Consider the following 21,432-nt stretch of genomic DNA (forward strand, 5'->3'; position numbering starts at 1 on the left):
AAATATATCACTACACTATTGCACCACAGCATTGCACAACTACACAACTGCACCGGATACACCATTGCCCTACTCATCAGATCTCAACCGTCCAAATTCACATACATCTCAATGGTGCATAAAAGTTTACAAATTCACACTCAAATAGTGGTTCTCACCTGAACCGGACTCTATATATTATTTGTTTTAATCGCATAAAATTAATACTCCGTATTACTATGGACCCATTTTGTTACCGCTAATTATAAAGATGAAATCCATCGTCCATGGCTCAGAAATTTTAAAAACTAAAAATAAAAATCTCACAATCATGATTATACATGTTAAATTATTGTACAATCCATTATAGGCCCAATCCATTAATGACTCAAATAGTCCAAAGTATAATTTGCCGCTATTTTATAAATTTATTATAATCCATGATTGGATTGGATTTCGTTGGATGTGGACCAAGATAGCTATTGGGTTTGGACAAAAGCTGCTATTTGGCAGCAAAAATTACCATCATCATAGTGAAAAAAAACAAGGAAAAGGAAATTTTCTTTCCTGAAAATTCAAGACTTTCAAGGTGGCCGGAGGACTTTATCTATTATAAAATAATGTATATTCAGTACAAAAATAATATATATTGTATATAGTGGATATACATTATTTTTATTTTGAGTGTATATTATATTGTATAATGAACATTCAGTACAAAAATAATATACATTTAGTATATTAAAAATATACTTTTTGTTATAATCCACATAACATTGTGTGGACTATGGTCCATACAATAATTTGCCCAACCCAAGAGTATGTGTCCTTCTTAGAGCAATGTTACGTCCTAATTACTAATGAGTTGTAGGCTTGTAGCAGACAAGATCTACGGCTCTTCCATGTATGTGCACTCAACTGATTCTACTTGGTTTGGAGTTGAAGTGCTACATTGGTGAAACATATATAATTTATACGAGGTTGGTTCAACTTCTATTTCTTTTTCATTTATTATTACATTCAACAATTCTTTCAATTTTTCATTTCACAAATAATACTGATTTAATGTGCCAACCGAAGTAATTGACAAATTAACGTTTAGTCTTGCTTTCAATCGTTGCCCTTATTTTAACTATAAAGTAATGGCTCAATCAAATGATGGTTCGAATTCCACTGAAAACTTCAGCCATACAAAACAAATTATAGCATGAACGTAACAAGGATCCACTTTGCATTATGAACTTTGGTCCGAAATGACATTCAAATTATGTGACCTCATTTAACATATTATGGGTCTGTTTATTTCAGAAAAATATTATATGTTTTCTAATTTTTCAATTTTCATTCTCTGTTTATATAAGTAAATGCAAGTAGAAAACATATATAGAAGATGGTGATAAGTAAAATAAGATGATACCGAATGTAATCATAGTTATAAATAAATATGTATGTAAATAATAATGGTGAGAATGTAGTTATGGACTTATATACTGATATATATATAGCCAAAAAGATTATAGATGGTTTTGTTTTCTATTTAGAAAATAATTTTTAAAAGTTTTATAATTTTTTAGAGAGGAGAAAACTGAAAAATATTTCATAACTAATGCCAAAGCTTGAACTATTGACCTTTGGTTAAAAATGAATGAGTTCCTTCCACTCAACCCCACCCTCTAGATTGTAGATACATATTTTATTAACTGAAAGTATGAAACTACATATTATATAGATACATAATTTTTAGATTTAATCTATATAAGGTAAACCATGTACAAGGTATAACAATTGTCCATGCGGTACATATGCGTTGGGGAGGGTACAAATAAATAATAATTTTGTATACCAAGTAAGTAGGCTCGTGGTGATTTTTGTAGAATCACTTTCGTTTTCAGAGCCTATAAATAGAGCTTTTTGTTTGTAATAATATTCATACTCACTAACTCACCTCCACATACATCAATGGCGACTCCCTCTTTTGCTTACACCTTCCTTCTCATATTCTTATGCCTTGTTTCAGTCGAGCTCTCCACCTCATCGGAGAATCAGGAGACCTTTATCGTCTTCATGTCGAAATCCAAGAAGCCCCAACTTTTCTCCACCCATAATGACTGGTATTCCTCAATCATCCACCGCCTTTCTCCTCTCTCTCACCACCCATCTGAGCTCTTGTACACCTATGACCGCGTCGCTCACGGCTTTTCCGCTCGCCTGACGCCTTCCCAGGCGTCTGAACTGCGAAACATCCCCGGCGTGATCTCCGTCCTGCCGGATCAAGCCCGCCAGCTCCACACCACCCACTCCCCTGAGTTTTTAGGCTTAACTGAATCGTCTGGCCTCTGGCCAAGCTCTGATTATGGAGATGATGTTATAGTGGGGGTTCTCGACTCTGGAATCTGGCCGGAGAGGCCTAGCTTCTCCGACGAGGGTCTATCCCCCGTTCCCTCCAGCTGGAAGGGCAAGTGCGAGGATAGTGCAGACTTTCCGGAGACTTTGTGTAATCGGAAAATCATCGGCGCTCGTGCTTTCTACAAAGGCTACGAAGCTGCTAAGGGGAGTCCGATTGATGAATCGGTAGAATCGAAATCTCCGAGAGATAGGAATGGCCATGGAACGCATACTGCCTCAACCGCCGCCGGCGCGATTGTTGCCAACGCGAGCGTTTTCGGATACGCGCAAGGGGAAGCCAGAAGCATGGCGATAAAAGCCAGAATAGCGGTTTACAAAATCTGTTGGAGCACAGGCTGTTACGATTCCGATACTCTCCGCGTTCGATCAAGCCGTTGAAGATGGGGTCCACGTGATTTCGCTTTCCGTTGGCGCCAAGGGCTACGCGCCGCATTACTTTAGTGACAGCACTGCAATCGGAGCTTTTGGAGCAATGGAGAACGGCGTTGTCGTTTCCTGCTCCGCCGGAAATTCCGGTCCCGGTCCATTAACTGCCGGCAACATCGCGCCATGGATTCTAACGGTTGGTGCTTCCACCATTGATCGGACATTCCCGGCTGACGTGGTGTTAGGAGATGGCAGGATCTTCACAGGCGTGTCCTTGTACTCCGGTGAACCGCTCGGCGACTACAAACTTCCGCTGGTCTACGGTGGCGATGCCAACAGCACTTACTGTAACTCCGGAGAACTCATCGCTTCCAAAGTCACCGGAAAGATCGTGTTCTGTTTGCCCGGAGGCAATCTCGACGTTGAAAAAGGATTTGCTGTAAGAGATGCCGGCGGCGTTGGAATGATCGTTGATGGGAATGTTGGATGGGGTGAACTCATTCTTGCAAGCGCACATGTGATTCCGGCGGCAAACGTCGACGAAACGGACGGAAAAAAAATCAAAGAATATATACAATCGGATCCGTCGCCAACTGCCGCAATTGTATTCAGGGGAACAGTAATCGGAACCTCGCCGTCGGCGCCCCGCGTAGCGTCTTTCTCAAGCCGCGGCCCGAATCTCAGAACACTTGAAATTTTAAAACCTGACGTCATCGCTCCGGGGGTTAACATCTTAGCGAGTTGGACCGGCGGGAACAGCCCGTCGGAAGCAGAGTTGGACCAGAGACGGGTAGAATTTAACATCATCTCCGGCACGTCCATGGCGTGTCCCCACGTCAGCGGTTTGGCTGCTTTGCTTAGAAAAGCTCATCCAACATGGAGCCCAGCCGCCATCAAATCCGCACTCATGACAACTGCTTACACCGTCGATAATGCCGGAAACAATTTTATCGATCAAGCCGCCGGCGAGCAATCCGTCCCGTATATTCATGGAGCCGGCCATGTAGACCCGAATAGAGCATTGGATCCGGGTTTGGTTTACGATCTGGGAGTGAGTGATTACGTGGCCTTCTTATGTACCATCGGATATGACATACATCAAATATCCCTGTTCGTAAAGGATTCCTCCACAATAAATTGCGGCGTGCAGAATCTGGGCACACCCGGATCTCTAAACTACCCAGCATTTTCAGTTATTTTTTCGGACCAAAACGAGGTAAAATACCGGAGATCAGTTAAAAATGTCGGGAGCGAAATATATGCTGTTTATGAGGTCAAAGTGAATACTCCATTAGGGGTAGATGTAAGCGTATCACCAACCAAATTAGTGTTCGATGAGACGACTGATACGCTGTCATACGAAATAACTTTTATCAATGCTCGCTCAGGAAGCTATGATAACTCATATGGGTCAATTGTTTGGGAAGATGGGGTGCACGTTGTTAGTAGCCCAATAGCCGTTCTTTGGAAAAATGCAGCACGATCTGCACTTTAAATGTATGCAAAAATGGACCAGTATAACCTATGTATTAAAATAAATCCACTGTACAAATTATTGTGGACTATCTATTAATGAATAATGATGGTTATGCAAAATCATTTTTATTTATTTCATATTATTTTCTAAAATATATTACATTTATTTTTATTTTTATGTTATTTTTATCTGATGATATTACATAGTTTAATTAATTACAAAAATAATAGGCCAAAGTTTTTTATTTGTTTATCGAATAATTTTTTTCCTTAGAAAAAATATAGGTATATTTTTTTTATAAGTTAAAACTTAAAAACAAAACCAATCTCCACCATGCATGCAAAGATTTTTGATCCGCAAATAACTTTGATGAATATTGGATATCGGAAATGAAGCTTATCCACCGCTTCCTCCGCCATCTCCGGTGCCGTTCCGCCGTATAAAAAGCCTCCAAACATCACCGTTCAATTCACCCTTTGGCCGTGCAGTATTTCTCTATACTTTTTTTCCTTTCTCCATTGTTTTAGAGAAATACTGCCATAACAAAGGATCGGAAAGCAACAATAATGGCCAACCAGGTTGTTGTTTTTGCTCTCCTATTCGTCGCCGTTGCCGGAATGGCCTCGGCCGCCAGCTCCCCGAGCAGCACCGCGTCATCTTCTCCTTCCGCCGCCCCAGCTGGCGCACCGAAGAAAGCTACCGGTGCTACGGCAGGCGCACCAAAGAAAGCTAGCGGTGCTCCCGATGCAGCCTCTCCGTTGGCGGGCAGCCCATTGGCCGGATCTTCGTCGGAATCCCCCGCTGCCGCCTCACCTAAGACTGGATCCTCGGCAGGCTCCCCCGCCGGATCCCACGAAGCGGAGCCCTCATCACCTCCATCCCCAGCCAGCGCCGGCAGCCCAGCAGCTGATGAGGTTTCCGATTCTCCTGCTGAGGCACCCGTAGATGACTATGACAGCGGCGCCGCAGCTTTAAAGATCTCTGCTGCTCTCGGAGCTGCTGCCGTTGCCGGATTCTTCTTCTAGATCCCGTGAAATCTTAAAGAACTAAAATGCCAACCAAAAATAAAATAAAAAAAAGTTCCATACTACGTTGTTATTAGGCATAAATTCTTACACTCTAAGGTGGTGACTCCATTGTCAAGTACTGATGAGGCTCAAGTTTACGGCTACTATTCTCCGGCAAACGGCGACATTATTCTTATTATAATCCCCTAGTATCCACTTTATGGATGTTAGTTGGATCATGAACTCTTGTGTTTCAATGATAAAAGAAATACAACTTATTATCACATGGCATGCAATTGTTGGTGTGAGAATTTTTTTACTTTCAATTTACTTACTAGGTGTTCAAACTCTTAATTGAATCATAATCACTAGGTGTTCAAACTCTTAACTGAATCATAATCTTCCAATCTAACTTTACTCATGAAATTAATTAGTTTGAATGTTATCAAGAATCAAACTTTTTAAACTTCTAGTACGAATTGAACATGGGGTGCACATTGTTAGTAGCCCAATAGCTGTTTTTTGCCTATATGAGAATCAGATCAATCCGCAAATGTATGCAAAAATGGGCCTACTATAACCCATGTATTGAAATGAATCCACTATATAGCCAATCGTTATGTTATGCATCCGTATGGATGCAAAAACGACGTCGTTAACTAAAAAAAAAAAAAAATTAGAATTGCATAACTACACATCCATAATTTCATAACTATACATCCAGAATTACATAACTACACATCTATAATTTCATAACTATAAATCTAGAATTGCATAACTACACATCTAACTATACCTCCATAACTTCATAACTATAAATCCAGAATTGCATAACTATACATCCATAACTTCATAACTACACATCCAGAATTGCATAACTATACATCCATAATTTCATAACTATAAATTCAGAATTGCATAACTATACATCCATAACTTCATAACTATAAATTCAGAATTGCATAACTACACATCCAGAATTATAACTATACATCCAGAATTTCATAACTAAAAATCCATAATGAATGAACTAAAAAATGAATAACATAATGTTGTTGCTGGGGATCGAAACTGTTTTTTTTTTTTTTTTTTAAGTAGGACGCGCGCTATTATGCAAAGTCGTTTTTGAATACGGATGCACAGCATAATTTGCCACAAATAATGATGGTTATGAAAAATCATTTTTATTTATTTCATATTATTTTCTTTAATTTATTAATATTAAACAAATCAATTTGTTACTTAAATTTAAAAAGTAGTGATGGTTATGCAAAATTATTTTTAATTCTTTATTATTTTCTTTTATATATTTGAATATAATTATTATCATTTTAAAATTGAACAAGTTCACTTGTTTGAAACTGCCAATGACCTTGTAGTCTAGTGGCAAGTGACTCTCAATTTTATTGGGGTTTTACTTCATGCAATTTTAGTATTTTTGTTGGCCCTGCTTGATAATTTATCTCTAAAAAGAAACCCGGTATGCGCGCTTAAATGAATTTTTGACTTTTTTTTTTCTTTTCTTTTGATGTTAGCGTTTTTTTTCTTTGCTTCTTCTCTCCTCCTCCCTCTCTTTCTTACATGGAATGACAAAAATCACTAAAAAAAAAAAAAAAACTAAGACTAGTGTGGATGCAATGATGCATGTTAGATCTAAATAATTTAACGATACAGAATAATGATCTACGAGAAACCTGACCTCGTAGTAACGGAAGCGTCTGTGTTGCATCTCGAACGGTAGATCGTTAACTTTTTTTTATTCCATACTTGACTCAGAACCACGGATGATACGGTGTGTTGCATCTCAAACGGTAGATCGTTAACTTTTTTTACTCCATACTTGACTCAGAACCACGGATAATACGGTGTATTGGTGCCTACTAAGGAGTCAATGTTTATATTAGGCCAAAGTTTTTTTTATTGGAGTCTATCGATGATATTACATACTTTAATTGATTAAAAAAATAATAGGCCAAAGTTTTTTATTTCTTTATCGAATAATTGTTTTCCTTCTCAAAAATATAGGTATATTCTATTTTGTTTTTGTTAGTTAAAACAAACCATGCATGCAAAGATTTTTGATCCGCAAATAACTTTGATGAATATTGGATATCGGAAATGAAGCTTATCCACCGCTTCCTCCGCCATCTCCGGTTCCGTTCCGCCGTATAAAAAGCCTCCAAACATCACTGTTCAATTCACCCTTTGGCCGTGCAGTATTTCTCTATACTTTTTTTTTTTTTTCTTTCTCCATTGTTTTAGAGAAATACTGCCATAACAAAGGATCGGAAAGCAACAATAATGGCCAACCAGGTTGTTGTTTTTGCTCTCCTATTCGTCGCCGTTGCCGGAATGGCCTCGGCCGCCAGCTCCCCGAGCAGCACCGCGTCATCTTCTCCTTCCGCCGCCCCAGCTGGCGCACCGAAGAAAGCTACCGGTGCTCCTGCAGCATCACCGGCAGGCGCACCAAAGAAAGCTAGCGGTGTTTCCGATGCAGCTTCTTCGTCGGCGGGCAGCCCATTGGCCGGATCTTCGTCGGATTCCCCCGCTGCCGCCTCACCTGAGACTGGATCCTCGGCAGGCTCCCCCGCCGGATCCCACAAAGCGGAGCCCTCATCACCTCCATCCCCAGCCAGCGCCGGCAGCCCAGCAGCTAATGAGGTTTCCGATTCTCCTGCTGAGGCGCCCGTAGATGACTATGACAGCGGCGCCGCAGCTTTAAAGATCTCCGCTGCTCTCGGAGCTACTGCCGTTGCCGGATTCTTGTTCTAGATCCCCTGAAATCTTAAAGAACTAAAATGCCAACCAAAAATTTAAAAAAAAAAAAAAAAAAAAAAAAAGTTCCATACTACGTTGTTATTAGACATAAATTCTTTAACACTCTGAGGCGGTGACTCTATTGTCAAGTACTGATGAGGCTCAAATTTACGGCGACTATTCTCCGGCAAACGGCGACATGATTCTTATTATAATCCCCTAGTATCCACTTTATGGATGTTAGTTGGATCATAAACTCTTGTGTTTCAATGATAAAAGAAATACAACTTATCACTTGCCATGCAATTGTTGGTGTGACAATTTTTTTTACTTTCAATTTACGTGAAAGGTGTTGACAATAATCAAACTCATAACTGAATCATAATCTTCCATAAAATTAATTAGTCTGAATAATTGTCAGGAATCAAACTTTTTAAACTTTTAGTACGAAAATGATGCTCTAACAACCCCTGCCAACTTTTTTGAATAGAATGATATTATTATAAGCTTCAACTTTAGAGCAAGTGATTAATTTAATTGTTCCGATCAGTTGGGTCTCCGCAGCAAAACCGACCACTTCGTTCACACAAGCTAGCTCAGACAAGGTGAAGTGGACGACTGGACGGTGGATTATATTTTGCGGCATTCTCGACGACTACTTCAAACTATGCTCTAGACAGAGCTCCATAATCTTATCTTAAATATAGTTAATTAACACTAACAATATAATATGTATATTATTGTTTCATTTTTCCAATTAAAGGATTAAGAAATTTTTGATGATGTGATAGCCTAAATGCATATTACCTTACCGGCTGGTCGGTGCTTGCAATGCAGAAACCTTTTAATCTACCGTTTTATCTTTTTCTTGTTTTGTCAACTTCTCATCTTTCCCATAAACATAAAGTTCACTTTAGTTGACACTAGTAGAGCAAAAAAGGATCATCATACTAATTTTACAGATATGACATTAATTGATTAATACAACATCGTACATGGTTTGTGTTTGTCACTGCCAAATAATTGTAAATTTAACGGCCTTAATAAACGACGCTCCCCATATATATATAAAAACCCCCGTTTGGGTGGAGAGGAATCGAAACCGACAACCTTAACTTCTGGGTCGAGATCGAAAGCTAAGCATGGCTCTTGCGAATGAATTCTGGGGTTTATCTGTGATGGACAAGACGAAGATGAAGACGAAGGCAGGTTCATTCCTTTCTTCATCGAGTGGGATGGTGAATCTTGAGAACCGGGTTCACGTGAACCGGCTGCGTTTGAAGAGGGGCGTGAGGATCGCTCCAATGGCGTCTGTCAGCGTTGAGCAGAGAGTGTTTAAGATGGTTCCTGAGAAAGCGGTGAAGTTTAAGGTCAGAGCTGTGGTGACTGTGGGGAACAAGAAGGAGGCAGGGTTTAAGGAGGCTTTGATCAAACGTTTTGATGCTTTCACTGATCAGTTGGGAAGGAATGTTGTGTTGGAGCTTATCAGCACAGAAATTGATCCTAGTAAGTTCATTCCTATACACAATGTTACTTTCGTGTTCTGGTGTGGTTTGTTTTCTGAGATAGAATCGAAACTTTTTTGTTTTTGCAGAAACCAAGGGTCCGAGGAAGAGTGAACCGGCGGTGTTGAAGGACTGGGCGGTTAAAACTGGGATGAAAACAGAGACAGTTAATTACAGTGTTGAGTTTGAATTGGACACCAATTTTGGGTGTCCAGGTGCTATAACGGTGGTTAACAAACATCAACAAGAATTCTTTCTTGAAAAGATTACTGTTGAAGGGTTCTCTAGTGGTCCGGTTCATTTCCCCTGCAGTTCATGGGTTCAGTCCAAGAAAAACTATCCCAGAAAGAGGATTTTCTTCTCCAATAAGGTATATCTGCTTACTTTTTCTTGCTTTTCTTCGGGTTCTTCTCTTTTCGTTAGCGTCGGTGATGACCCCAACAATTTTTTTTTTTTTTTCCTTCACCCTACCGCTGCAATGTACATTTTTATTAATTCGTACATGATCTTAACTTGTAAAATACATTATTCTAACTCATAAAATATATAAGTACATTATTATAATTCATAATATTCAATGATGTTATTTTGGACTGTGGTCCACACAATTATATAATGCACGATCACACAATAATTTGCCGTGATAACTCGAGTTAGGCATATGGTGGTTAAAGAAGGCAATTTATATTGTGGACCAAGGTCCACCACTATGTACCCTGGTCTAATACACAGAAATTGACTTCATAATGTTCATAATGTACAAAATTTATGTTCATAATACATACACATAAATACGATATAATGAAGACACATAAACACTTAACATTCGCAGAATTCATATTCATAATGTACAGAATTCATGTTCATCATAACATGTTTATATGTATGTGTATTATGAACATAAATTCTATGTATCATATATGAACATGAATTCTGTACATTATGTAGTCAAATTATGTGTATTGACATGGTCCACGATATAACGATTGGGCTAAGAAAACAAAACTAAAGTGAAAAGAAAGAGCTTTTTTTAAAGAAGGTTTGAAAAGTTAGGAAATGGTGAAATAAAGGGCATCATGATTTGTGGTAATGTTGATGGGATATGCACTAATTTTTGGTAGTCTAAAGTAGCCAACGAAGCATTCCATGTTGTTAAAGTGCATTTCATTTCAAACACGTTTTCCATGTTTGGTTAGGGACATTGAAATCTGGGATAGTTTTGTTTGAGTAGTAATAATAATAATAATCGAAATGATGTTTGGGTTTTTGATTGGCAGCCATACTTGCCTCATGAGACACCTGAAGGTTTGAAAGCGTTAAGGGAGGAAGAGCTCAAAGATTTAAGGGGAGATGGCAATGGCCCCCGGCAATTACATGACCGGATTTACGATTTCGATGTGTACAATGATCTGGGGAATCCTGATAAGGGTATTGATTTTGTTCGTCCCACGCTCGGCGGTGAAGCCATTCCTTATCCTCGGCGTTGTCGGACTGGTCGCCCGCCATGTATCACTGGTGCGTTTTTGTTCTCTGTTTTCTGTTTTCGTACAAATTTTGATTTGGTTAATGATGTTTTATTGATGTGGTTTGTTTAGACCCGAGTTGTGAGAGGCGATTGGAGAAGCCTGCACAAATGTATGCTCCAAGGGACGAGCAATTCGAGGATCCAAAGCGCGATGCTTTTCTGAGTGCGAGGCTGAGGGGAACAATGCACAATTTACTTCCAGGGTTACAGGCGAAACTGTCGGAGAAGAACATGGATTTTCAAGGTTTCCAGGATCTTGACAGCATTTACAGTGAAACCCTCTTTAACAAGCTGGGAATTAAGGAAGATGTCGTGGAGAAACTCCCACTGCCCAAAATCGTCCACAAGTTCAAAGACGCCGACGTTTTCAAGTTCAACATTCCCACCATCCTCGGAAGTAATCCCAATCCCACCATTCTTCTTTAAACCTTTTTCTGTTTCTGGGTCTTACTTTACTCTGTTCTGTCATTTAATTTCTCAGAGGATAAGCTGGCGTGGCTGCGAGACGGCGAGTTTGCCAGGCAAATGTTAGCAGGGATCAGTCCCGGCCATATCGAACGGCTTCGGGTTTTTCCTCCGGTCAGCAATCTTGATCCGGCGGCGTACGGGCCGCTGGAATCTGCGCTCAAAGAAGACCACATTCTTCCTTATCTTAACGGGATGAGTGTCCAAGAAGCCCTGGATTCAAACAAGTTGTACATTGTGGATTATCACGACGTGTATTTGCCGTTTGTTGATCGGATTAATGCCCTTGACGGCCGTGCAATTTATGCTACCCGGACCATATTTTTCCTGACGGATAATGAAACGCTTAAACCAATTGCTATAGAGCTTTGCCTCCCGGCCAACGGCCCTGTTTCCCGGTCGAAACGGGTCGTCACGCCGGACGGCAATGCAACCTCGTTTTGGATGTGGCAGATAGCTAAAGCTCATGTCTGGGCAAATGATGCCAGTGTTCATCAACTTATTCACCATTGGTAAACCTTATCACACACAACTATAATTAATTCGAGATAAATTAATTGAAGCATGTGTTCCATCTTAACTAAAAGTTTAACCTGATAGTTGGATTGCATATTAATGTGGCTTTGATACCAAATTGAAGTATGTGCTCCATCTCAACTAAAAGCCTAAGCTGATAGTTGATTGCATGATTATATGCTCAACAAACTGTTAGAAGTTGTAGTTTGTCTTTGAGATTAATGGATTTTTGTTTGATAAATGCAGGTTGCGGACCCATTCGTCCATGGAACCTTTCATTCTATCTGCACATAGACAATTAAGTGCGATGCATCCAATCTACAAGCTTCTTGATCCGCACATGAGATATACGCTGGAAATCAACGCCTTGGCTCGTCAGACTTTGATCAATAATGAGGGCGTTGTTGAATCTTGCTTCACTCCCGGGCGTTATGCGATGCAGATTAGCGCGGCGGCTTACAAGAGTTTCTGGCGATTCGACCTTGAAAATCTCCCGGCGGACCTGATTCGAAGAGGAATGGCGGTGGCGGACCCGACGCAGCCGCACGGGCTAAAGCTTCTGATCGAGGATTATCCGTACGCGGCGGATGGGCTGTTGGTTTGGGAGGCGATTCAGAAGTGGGTCACGACTTACGTGAACCATTACTACCCAGATTCCGACGGGGTCTGCAACGATCGGGAGCTTCAGGCGTGGTATTCCGAGGCAGTCAACGTCGGCCACGCCGACCTGCGTAATGCGGAGTGGTGGCCCACTTTAGAATCTCCGGCGGATTTGGCTTCCATTCTCACCACCATCATTTGGCTATGTTCCGCCCAGCACGCCGCGCTAAATTTCGGGCAGTATCCCTACGGTGGGTACCTGCCGAACCGGCCGACGCTGATGCGGCGATTAATCCCCGACGAGAACGACCCGGAGTACGCCGTGTTCGTCTCCGACCCGCAAAAGTACTTCTTCAAGGCGCTGCCGAGCAAGCCGGACGCGACGAAGCTGATAGCCGTCGTGGATACACTGTCTACTCATTCCCCGGACGAGGAATACTTGGGAGAGAGACCGCATCCTTCGACGTGGACGTCGGACGCTGCCATGGTTGAGGCGTTCTTTGAATTCTCGGCGGATATTGGTCAGATTGAGGAGGAGATTGATAGCCGGAACCGCAACCCGAGCCTGAAGAATAGGTGCGGTGCCGGCGTTATACCTTATGAACTTCTTGCTCCGAGCTCCGGTCCCGGGGTTACATGTAGAGGTATTCCCAACAGCGTCACTATCTAATTGTTCTATATATAAATCTAATCATGAATGTAACTATGCAAGTTTATTTTGTGTGGACAATATAATGTTGAATATGATGTATCTATGCTTATTTATGGTTTTATCTATGTGTTTTTCTGTAAAAGTGAATGTTTATGTGATTCAAACTCTTATCATTTTTATTTTGGTAAAATTTATGACTATTTTTGTACTCACACGGGATCAACTCGAAGGGTCACCTTGAAAACATTTTATAAAAAGTTGATTCACTTTTGATATATTAATTTATGTGGATATTACTTTTGATTTGATTCAGGTTGAAATATATAGATTTGAATTCTCCTAGATGAAAGACTTCAAAGTAATATTTTTTTCACATTAAAAAAATAAATGGGATTGCATATTCACAATTCATCTTTTTTAAGAAGTTTAAATTGTTAATTAAGAGGTTCTATCTTGCTAATCTACTACATTGTACTATTGTCAGTAGTACTATATTAATCAACACCATGTACTCAGATGTCATGTTGTGATTGAGCCTTATGGAGGCGGTGTTGACTCTTTGTGATTTAACAGGTTGAGAAAGTATAGATGAACAAATATTACAATGTAATAGAGTCCATAGCTTTCAAAAATAAAATTAAATTAAAGGAGATATTAAGAAATAAATAAAAATGATTTTGCATAACCATCATTATTTATGAATAGATAGTCCACAATAATTTGTATAGTGAATTTATTTCAATACATGGGTTATACTAGGCCCTTTTTTTCATACATTTAAAGTGCAGATCGAGCTTCATTTAGCTAAAGAACGGCTATTGGGCTTCTAACAATGTGCACCCCATCTTCCCAAGCAATTGACCCATATGAGTTAACAAATCTCACTGGTTGAGCATTTGTAAAAGTTATTTCGTACGATAGTGTATCAGTCATCTCATTAAACACTAATTTGGTTGGTGATACACTTACATGTACCCCTAAGGAGCATTCACTTTGACCTCATAAACAACATGTTTTTCACTCCCCACATTTTTAACTTATCTCTTGTATTTTACCTCGTTTTGGTTTGAAAAAACAACTGAAAATGCGGGGTAATTTAGAGACCCGGGTGTGCCAAAATTCTGCACGCTGCAATTCACTGTGGAGGGATCTTTTACGAACAGGGATATTTGATCTATGTTGTATCCAATGGCACATAAGAAGGCCACGTAATCACTCACTCCCATATCGTAAACCAAACCGGGATCTAGCGCTCTATTCGGGTCAACATGGCCGGCTCCGTGAATATACGGGATGGATTGATTGCCGCTGGCTTGATCGATAAAATTGTTTCCGGCATTGTCGACGGTGTAAGCAGTTGTCATGACTGCGGATTTGATGGCGGCGGGGCTCCATGTTGGATGAGCTTTTCTAAGCAGGGCAGCCAGGCCGCTGACGTGGGGACACGCCATGGACGTGCCGGAGATGATGTTAAATTCTACCCGTCTCTTGTCCATCTCCGATTCCGATGGGCTCCTCGCGCCGGTCCAACCCGCTAAGATGTTAACCCCCGGAGCGATGACGTCAGGTTTTAAAATTTCAAACGTTAAGAGATTCGGGCCTCGGCCTGAGAAAGATGCTACGCGGGGGGCCGACGGCGAGGTTCCTATTACTGTTCCCCTGAATACAATTGCTGCAGTTGGCGACGGGTGCGACTTTATATATTCTTTGATTTTGTTTCCGTCCGTTTCGTCGACGTTTACCGCCGGAATAACATGTGCTCTTGCAACAATGAGTTCACCCCAACCAGCGTTCCCATCAACGATCATTCCAACGCCGCCGGCTTCTCTTACAGCAAATCCTTTATCAACGTCGAGATTGCCTCCGCGCTCACAGAAGACGATCTTTCCGGTGACTTTGGAAGGGATGAGTTCTCCGGAGTTACAGTAAGTACTGTTGGCATCGCCACCGTACACCAGCGGAAGTTTGTTGTCGCCGAGCGGTTCACCGGAGTACAAGGACATGCCAGTGAAGATCCTGCCATCTCCTAATACCACGTCAGCCGGGAATGTCCGATCAATGGTGGAAGCACCAACCGTTAGAATCCATGGCGCGACGTTGACGGCAGTGAATGGACCGGGACCGGAATTTCCGGCGATGCTGGAGACGACAACGCCGTGCTCCATTGCACCAAAAGCTCCGATTGCAGTGCTGTCACGGAAGTACTGCGGCGCGTAGCCTTTGGCGCCAACGGAAAATGAAATCACGTGGACCCCATCTTCAACGGCTTGATCGAACGCGGAGAGAATATCGGAATCGTAACAGCCTGAGCTCCAACAGATTTTGTAAACCGCTATTCTGGCTTTTATCGCCATGCCTCTGGCTTCCCCTTGCGCGTATCCGAAAAGGCTCGCGTTGGCAACAATGGAGCCAGCGGCGGTTGAGGCAGTATGCGTTCCATGGCCTACCGTATCTCTCGGAGATTTCGATTCTACCGATTCATCTATCGGACTTCCCTTAGCAGCTTCGTAGCCTTTGTAGTAAGCACGAGCGCCGATGATTTTCCGATTACACAAACTCTCCGGAAAGTCTGTACTATTCTCGCACTTGCCCTTCCAGCTGGAGGGAACGGGGGATAGACCCTCGTCGGAGAAGCTAGGCCTCTCCGGCCAGATTCCAGAGTCGAGAACCCCCACTATAACATCATCTCCATAATCAGAGCTTGGCCAGATGCCAGATGATTCAGCTAAGCCTAAAAACTCAGGGGAGTGGGTAGTGTGGAGCTGGCGGGCTTGATCCGGCAGGACGGAGATCACGCCGGGGATGTTTCGCAGTTCAGACGCCTGGGAAGGCGTCAGGCGAGCGGAAAAGCCGTGAGCGACGCGGTCATAGGTGTACAAGAGCTGAGATGGGTGGTGAGAGAGAGGAGAAAGGCGGTGGATGATGGAGGAATACCAGTCATTATGGGTGGAGAAAAGATGGGGCTTCTTGGATTTTGACATGAAGACGATAAAGGTCTCCTGATTCTCCGATGAGGTGGAGAGCTCGACTGAAACAAGGCATAAGAATATGAGAAGGAAGGTGTAAGCAAAAGAGGGAGTCGCCATTGATGTGGATTGTGGAGGTGAGTATGAATTATCATTACAAAAAAAGCTCTATTTATAGGCTCTGAACGCGGAAGTGATTCTACAAAAATCACCATGTAGAAGAGTCACATTTATATTGTTGGATCACAAGGTATGTGTCTATTATATTTATGTATAATGCATTAAACATGTGAATGAAATTAACATATTATGTGTTTTCAATTTATTAAGTGTACATAATTTGTTAACTAGAAACACATAAAGGACTGTTTACTAACTAAAAAAATTTTAAATTTTTAAAAAATTTAAGAATTAGAAAATATGAAACATAAAACATGTTTACTAGCATAATTTTAAAATTTGAAAACTAAAAAAAATTATAAATTGTTTTCTAAATGAAAAAACAAAATAATCTTTCATCTGTTTGGCTATATATATGAGGCCGTCTTACAAGAGTTTCTGGCGATTCGATCTTGAGAATCTCCCGGCAGACCTTATTCGAAGAGGAATGGCGTGGCAGACCCGATGCAGCCGCACGGGCTAAAGCTTCTGATCGAGGATTATCCGTACGCGGCGGATGGGCTCTTGATTTGGAAGGCGATTCAGAAGTGGGTAACCACTTACGTGAACCATTACTACCCAGATTTCGACGGGGTCTGCAAAGACTGGGAGCTTCAGGCGTGGTATTCCGAGGCAGTCAACGTCCGCAAATTATGCTGTACAACAGTGTGCACCATGCAAAAATGACGTCGTTTGGACTAAAAATGTACGTCCCACTTAAAAAAAATCATGTTCGATTCCTAGCAATAGCATTTTTTGGGGCATAATTTGAATTATATATCCACAAATTCATAACTATATATTCACAAATTCATAACTATATATCCACAGTGAATGAATAACAAAAAACCCAAAATGAATGAACTAAATATCCAAAATGAATTAACTAAATATCCACAATAAATAAACTAAATATCCATAAATTCATAACTATATATCCACAATAATTCATAAGTATATATCCACAATAATGTTGTTGAGGGGAATTGAAACTGATTTTTTTTTTTTTTAAATGTGACGCGCGTTTTTAGTCAAAACGACATCGTTTTGCATCCGTGTGCACAATGCGGGTCACCTCGAAAACATTTTATGAAAAGTTGATTCGCTTTTGATGTATTAATTTATGTGGATATTACTTTTGATTTGAGTCACGATGAAATATATAGATTTGAATTCTCCTAGATGAAAGATTTCAAAGTTACATTTTTTCTCACATTAAAAAAATAAATGGGATTGCATACTCATAATTCATCTTTTTAAAGAAGTTTAAATTGTTAATTAAGAGGTTCTATTTTGCTAATCTACTATATTGTACCAGAGTCAGTAGTATTATATTGACAAGCACTTTGTGCTCAGATGACATGTTGTAACTCTCTCATATGGGAGGTAATGAGATTGAGCTTCAATGGAGGCGGTGTTAACTCTTTATGCTTTAACAGATTGAGAAAGTATAGATAAACAGATACTACCATGCATAATCATCATTATTTATTAATAGATAGTTCACAATAATTTGTATAGTGAATTTATTTCAATACATGGGTTATACTAGGCCTATTATTTATTAATAGATAGTCCACAATAATTTGTATAGTGGATTTATTTCAATACATGGGTTATACTAGCCCCATTTGTTCATACATTTAAAGTGCAGATCGAGCTTCATTTAGCTAAAGAACAGCTATTGGGCTTTTAACAATGTGCACCCCATCTTCCCAAGCAATTGACCCATATGAGTTAAGAAATCTCGCCGGCTGAGCATTTGTAAAAGTTATTTCGTACGATAACATATCAGTCGTCTCATTAAACACTAATTTGGTTGGTGATACGCTTACCTGTACTCCTAAGGGAGCATTCACTTTGACCTCATAAACAGCCCGTTTTTCACTCCCGACATTTTTAACCGATCTCTTGTATTTTACCTGATTTTTATATAAAAAATCAAGTGAAAATGCTGGGTAGTTTAGAGACCCGGGTGTGCCCAGATTCTGCTCGCTGCAATTTACTGTGGACGGATCCTTTACGAACACGGATAATTCATCCATGTTGTATGCAATGGTACATAATAAGGCCACGTAATCACTCACTCCCAGATCGTAAACCAAACCCGGATCAAGCGCTCTATTCGGGTCAACATGGCCGGCTCCGTGAATAAACGGGTTGGATTGATTGCCGGTGGCTTGATCGATTAAATTGTTTCCGGCATTGTCGATGGTGTAGGCAGTTGTCATGAGTGCGGATTTGATGGCGGCGGGGCTCCATGTTGGATGAGCTTTTCTAAGCAGGGCAGCCAAGCCGCTGACGTGGGGACACGCCATGGACGTGCCGGAGATGATGTTAAATTCTACCCGTCTTTGGTCCATCACCGATCCCGACGGGCCAATCGCGCCGGACCAACCCGCTAAGATGTTAACTCCGGGAGCGATCACGTCAGGTTTTAAAATTTCAAATTGTAAGGGATTCGGGCCTCGGCTTGAGAAAGACGCTACGCGGGGCGCCGACGGCGAGGTTCCGATTACTGTTCCCCTGAATACAATTGCGGCGGTTGGGGACGGGGCCGAGTTTATATATTCTTTGATTTTGTTTCCGTCCATTTCGTCGACGTTTGTCGCCGGAATCACATGTGCGCTTGCATAAATGAGTTCACCAGTTCCAGCCGTCCCATCAACGATCATTCCAACGCCGCCGGCTTCTCTTACAGCAAATCCTTTATCAACGTCGAGATTGCCTCCGCGCTCACAGAACACGATCTTTCCGGTGACTTTGGAAGCGATGAGTTCTCCGGAGTAACAGTAAGTGCTGTTGGCATCGCCACCGTAGACCAGCGGAAGTTTGTTGTCGCCGAGCGGTTCACCGGAGTACAAGGACATGCCAGTGAAGATCCTGCCATCTCCTAACACCACGTCAGCCGGGAATGTCCGATCAATGGTGGAAGCACCAACCGTTAGAATCCATGGCGCGACATTGGTGGCAGTCCTTGCACCGGGACCGGTATTTCCGGCGACGGTGGAGACGACAACGCCGTGCTCCATTGCTCCAAAAGCTCCGATTGCAGTGCTGTCACGGTAGTAATCCTCCGGGTAGGCTCTGGGGATGGCAACGGAAAGCGAAATCACGTGGACGCCATCTTTTACAGCTTGATCGAAGGCAGATAGGATATCGGAATCGTAACAGCCTAAGCTCCAACAGATTTTGTAAACCGCTATTCTGGCTTTTATCGCCATGCCTCTAGCTTCCCCTTGCGCGTATCCAAAAAGGCTCGCGTTGGCAACAATGGAGCCGGCGGCGATTGAGGCCGTATGCGTTCCATGGCCATTCCTATCTCTCGGAGATTTCGGTTCTACCGATTCATTTATCGGACTTCCCGTAAAAGCTTCGTAGCCTTTGTAGAAAGCACGAGCGCCGATGATTTTCCGATTACACAAAGTGTCCGGAAAGTCTGCACTATTCTCGCACTTGCCCTTCCAGCTGGAGGGAACGGGGGATAGACCCTTGTCGGAGAAGCTGGGCCTCTCCGGCCAGATTCCAGAGTCGAGAACCCCCACTATAACATCATCTCCATAATCAGAGCTTGGCCAGAGGCCAGACGATTCAGTTAAGCCTAAAAACTCAGGGGAGTGGGTGGTGTGGAGCTGGCGGGCTTGATCCGGCAGGACGGAGATCACGCCGGGGATGTTTCGCAGTTCAGACGCTTGGGAAGGCGTCAGGCGAGCGGAAAAGCCGTGAGCGACGCGGTCATAGGTGTACAAGAGCTGAGATGGGTGGTGAGAGAGAGGAGAAAGGCGGTCGATGATGGAGGAATACCAGTCATTATGGGTGGAGAAAAGATGGGGCTTCTTGGATTTCGACGTGAAGACGATAAAGGTCTCCTGGTTCTCCGATGAGGTGGAGAGCTTCACTGAAACAAGGCATAAGAATATGAAAAGGAAGGTGTAAGCAAAAGAGGGAGTCGCCATTGATGTATGTGGAGGTGAGTGTGCATTGAAGTTGTTATAAATAAAGCTCTATTTATAGGCTCTGAACGCCTAAGTCATTCTACAAAAATCTAAAAATTATGTATCTAAATAATTAATAAAATATGTGTATACTACAAATAATATATTATGTATATGCAGTACATGTAAATGAAATTAACATATTATGTATTTTTAATTTATTAAATGCACATAATTTGTTAACTAGACACACATAAGGTCCATTTACTAACTAGAGAATTTTTTAATTTTTTGAAAAATTGAAGATTTAGAGAATATAAAACAGAAAACATGTTTACTAGTACAATTTTAAATTTTGAAAACTAAAAAACTTTTGAAAATTGTTTTCTAAATGAAAAAACAAAATTATCTATCATCTATTTGACTATATATCACTATAAGTCTATAACTACATTCTCACCATTATTACCTACTTACATATTTATTCATTACTATGATTACTTTCTTTATCATCTTCTTTTACTTATCACCGTATTCTATCTTTTCTACTCGCATTTACTTATATAAAGATAACTTATTTGATTACGCTAAGTTATATATTACTCATATTATCAAAATCAAAACTTGATATCTACATACACCAAGTTTTAGATTTTTATTGAACTCAGTAGATTATCGGTTCAGATATTTTTAGTTATGTTATATCGTAATGCAAGTTTTGTTTTTTTTTTTAGTATGTCCAACTATGGTAGGGAAACATATCTTCATTATTTAGTTGGGCATTAATTGGAACCAAAAATTGATTATTTAATATGTCCAACTAATGATGGGGATTATGTCTTTATTTGGTAGTTGGTCAAATCAATTATGGGTATGTATATTATTAAATTCACTTTATTAATGTCGCTAAAGAATATCTTAATCAGTGGGAGTAATCATTTAGAAAAAGATCATTAAGTTACTCCACTAAAGATTAATTCCTTTAATGATATAGTAAGCAATATAGTTGATATTGAACTTTCACATATATTAGACTTCAAAATATGTGTGTGTGCGTATGTGTGTGTAGGCTAAAAAAAAAAAGATTAATATTGTCTAAACTAAATTTTATGTGAAC

General features: G+C 40.9%; 4 protein-coding genes and 2 pseudogenes across 4 annotated transcripts; 4 read left to right on the top strand and 2 right to left on the bottom strand.

The window, feature by feature from the left end:
- The first annotated feature begins 1,893 nt into the window (after positions 1-1,893).
- Positions 1,894-17,994, top strand: LOC109188246 (annotated as a pseudogene).
- Positions 4,795-5,253, top strand: LOC109187453 (classical arabinogalactan protein 6-like). Its single transcript, XM_019337641.1, has one exon. It carries the CDS (start codon positions 4,795-4,797, stop codon positions 5,251-5,253), a length of 459 nt encoding a protein of 152 aa, XP_019193186.1.
- On the top strand, positions 7,537-8,007 carry LOC109187454 (mucin-1-like). Its single transcript, XM_019337642.1, has one exon. It carries the CDS (start codon positions 7,537-7,539, stop codon positions 8,005-8,007), a length of 471 nt encoding a protein of 156 aa, XP_019193187.1.
- On the top strand, positions 9,031-13,460 carry LOC109188245 (linoleate 13S-lipoxygenase 3-1, chloroplastic-like). Its single transcript, XM_019338836.1, has 6 exons — positions 9,031-9,498; positions 9,587-9,867; positions 10,775-11,012; positions 11,093-11,419; positions 11,504-11,999; positions 12,250-13,460. Exons 1-6 carry the CDS (start codon positions 9,135-9,137, stop codon positions 13,271-13,273), a joined length of 2,730 nt encoding a protein of 909 aa, XP_019194381.1. The 5' UTR covers positions 9,031-9,134; the 3' UTR covers positions 13,274-13,460.
- LOC109188248 lies at positions 13,918-16,377 on the bottom strand (annotated as a pseudogene).
- On the bottom strand, positions 17,847-20,351 carry LOC109188247 (subtilisin-like protease SBT1.4). Its single transcript, XM_019338837.1, has one exon. It carries the CDS (start codon positions 20,334-20,336, stop codon positions 18,051-18,053), a length of 2,286 nt encoding a protein of 761 aa, XP_019194382.1. The 5' UTR covers positions 20,337-20,351; the 3' UTR covers positions 17,847-18,050.
- Between the last annotated feature and the right edge of the window lie 1,081 nt (positions 20,352-21,432).

Source organism: Ipomoea nil, unplaced genomic scaffold (assembly GCF_001879475.1).
Source record: "Ipomoea nil cultivar Tokyo-kokei standard unplaced genomic scaffold, Asagao_1.1 scaffold1421, whole genome shotgun sequence".
Classification (NCBI taxonomy): Eukaryota; Viridiplantae; Streptophyta; class Magnoliopsida; order Solanales; family Convolvulaceae; genus Ipomoea; species Ipomoea nil.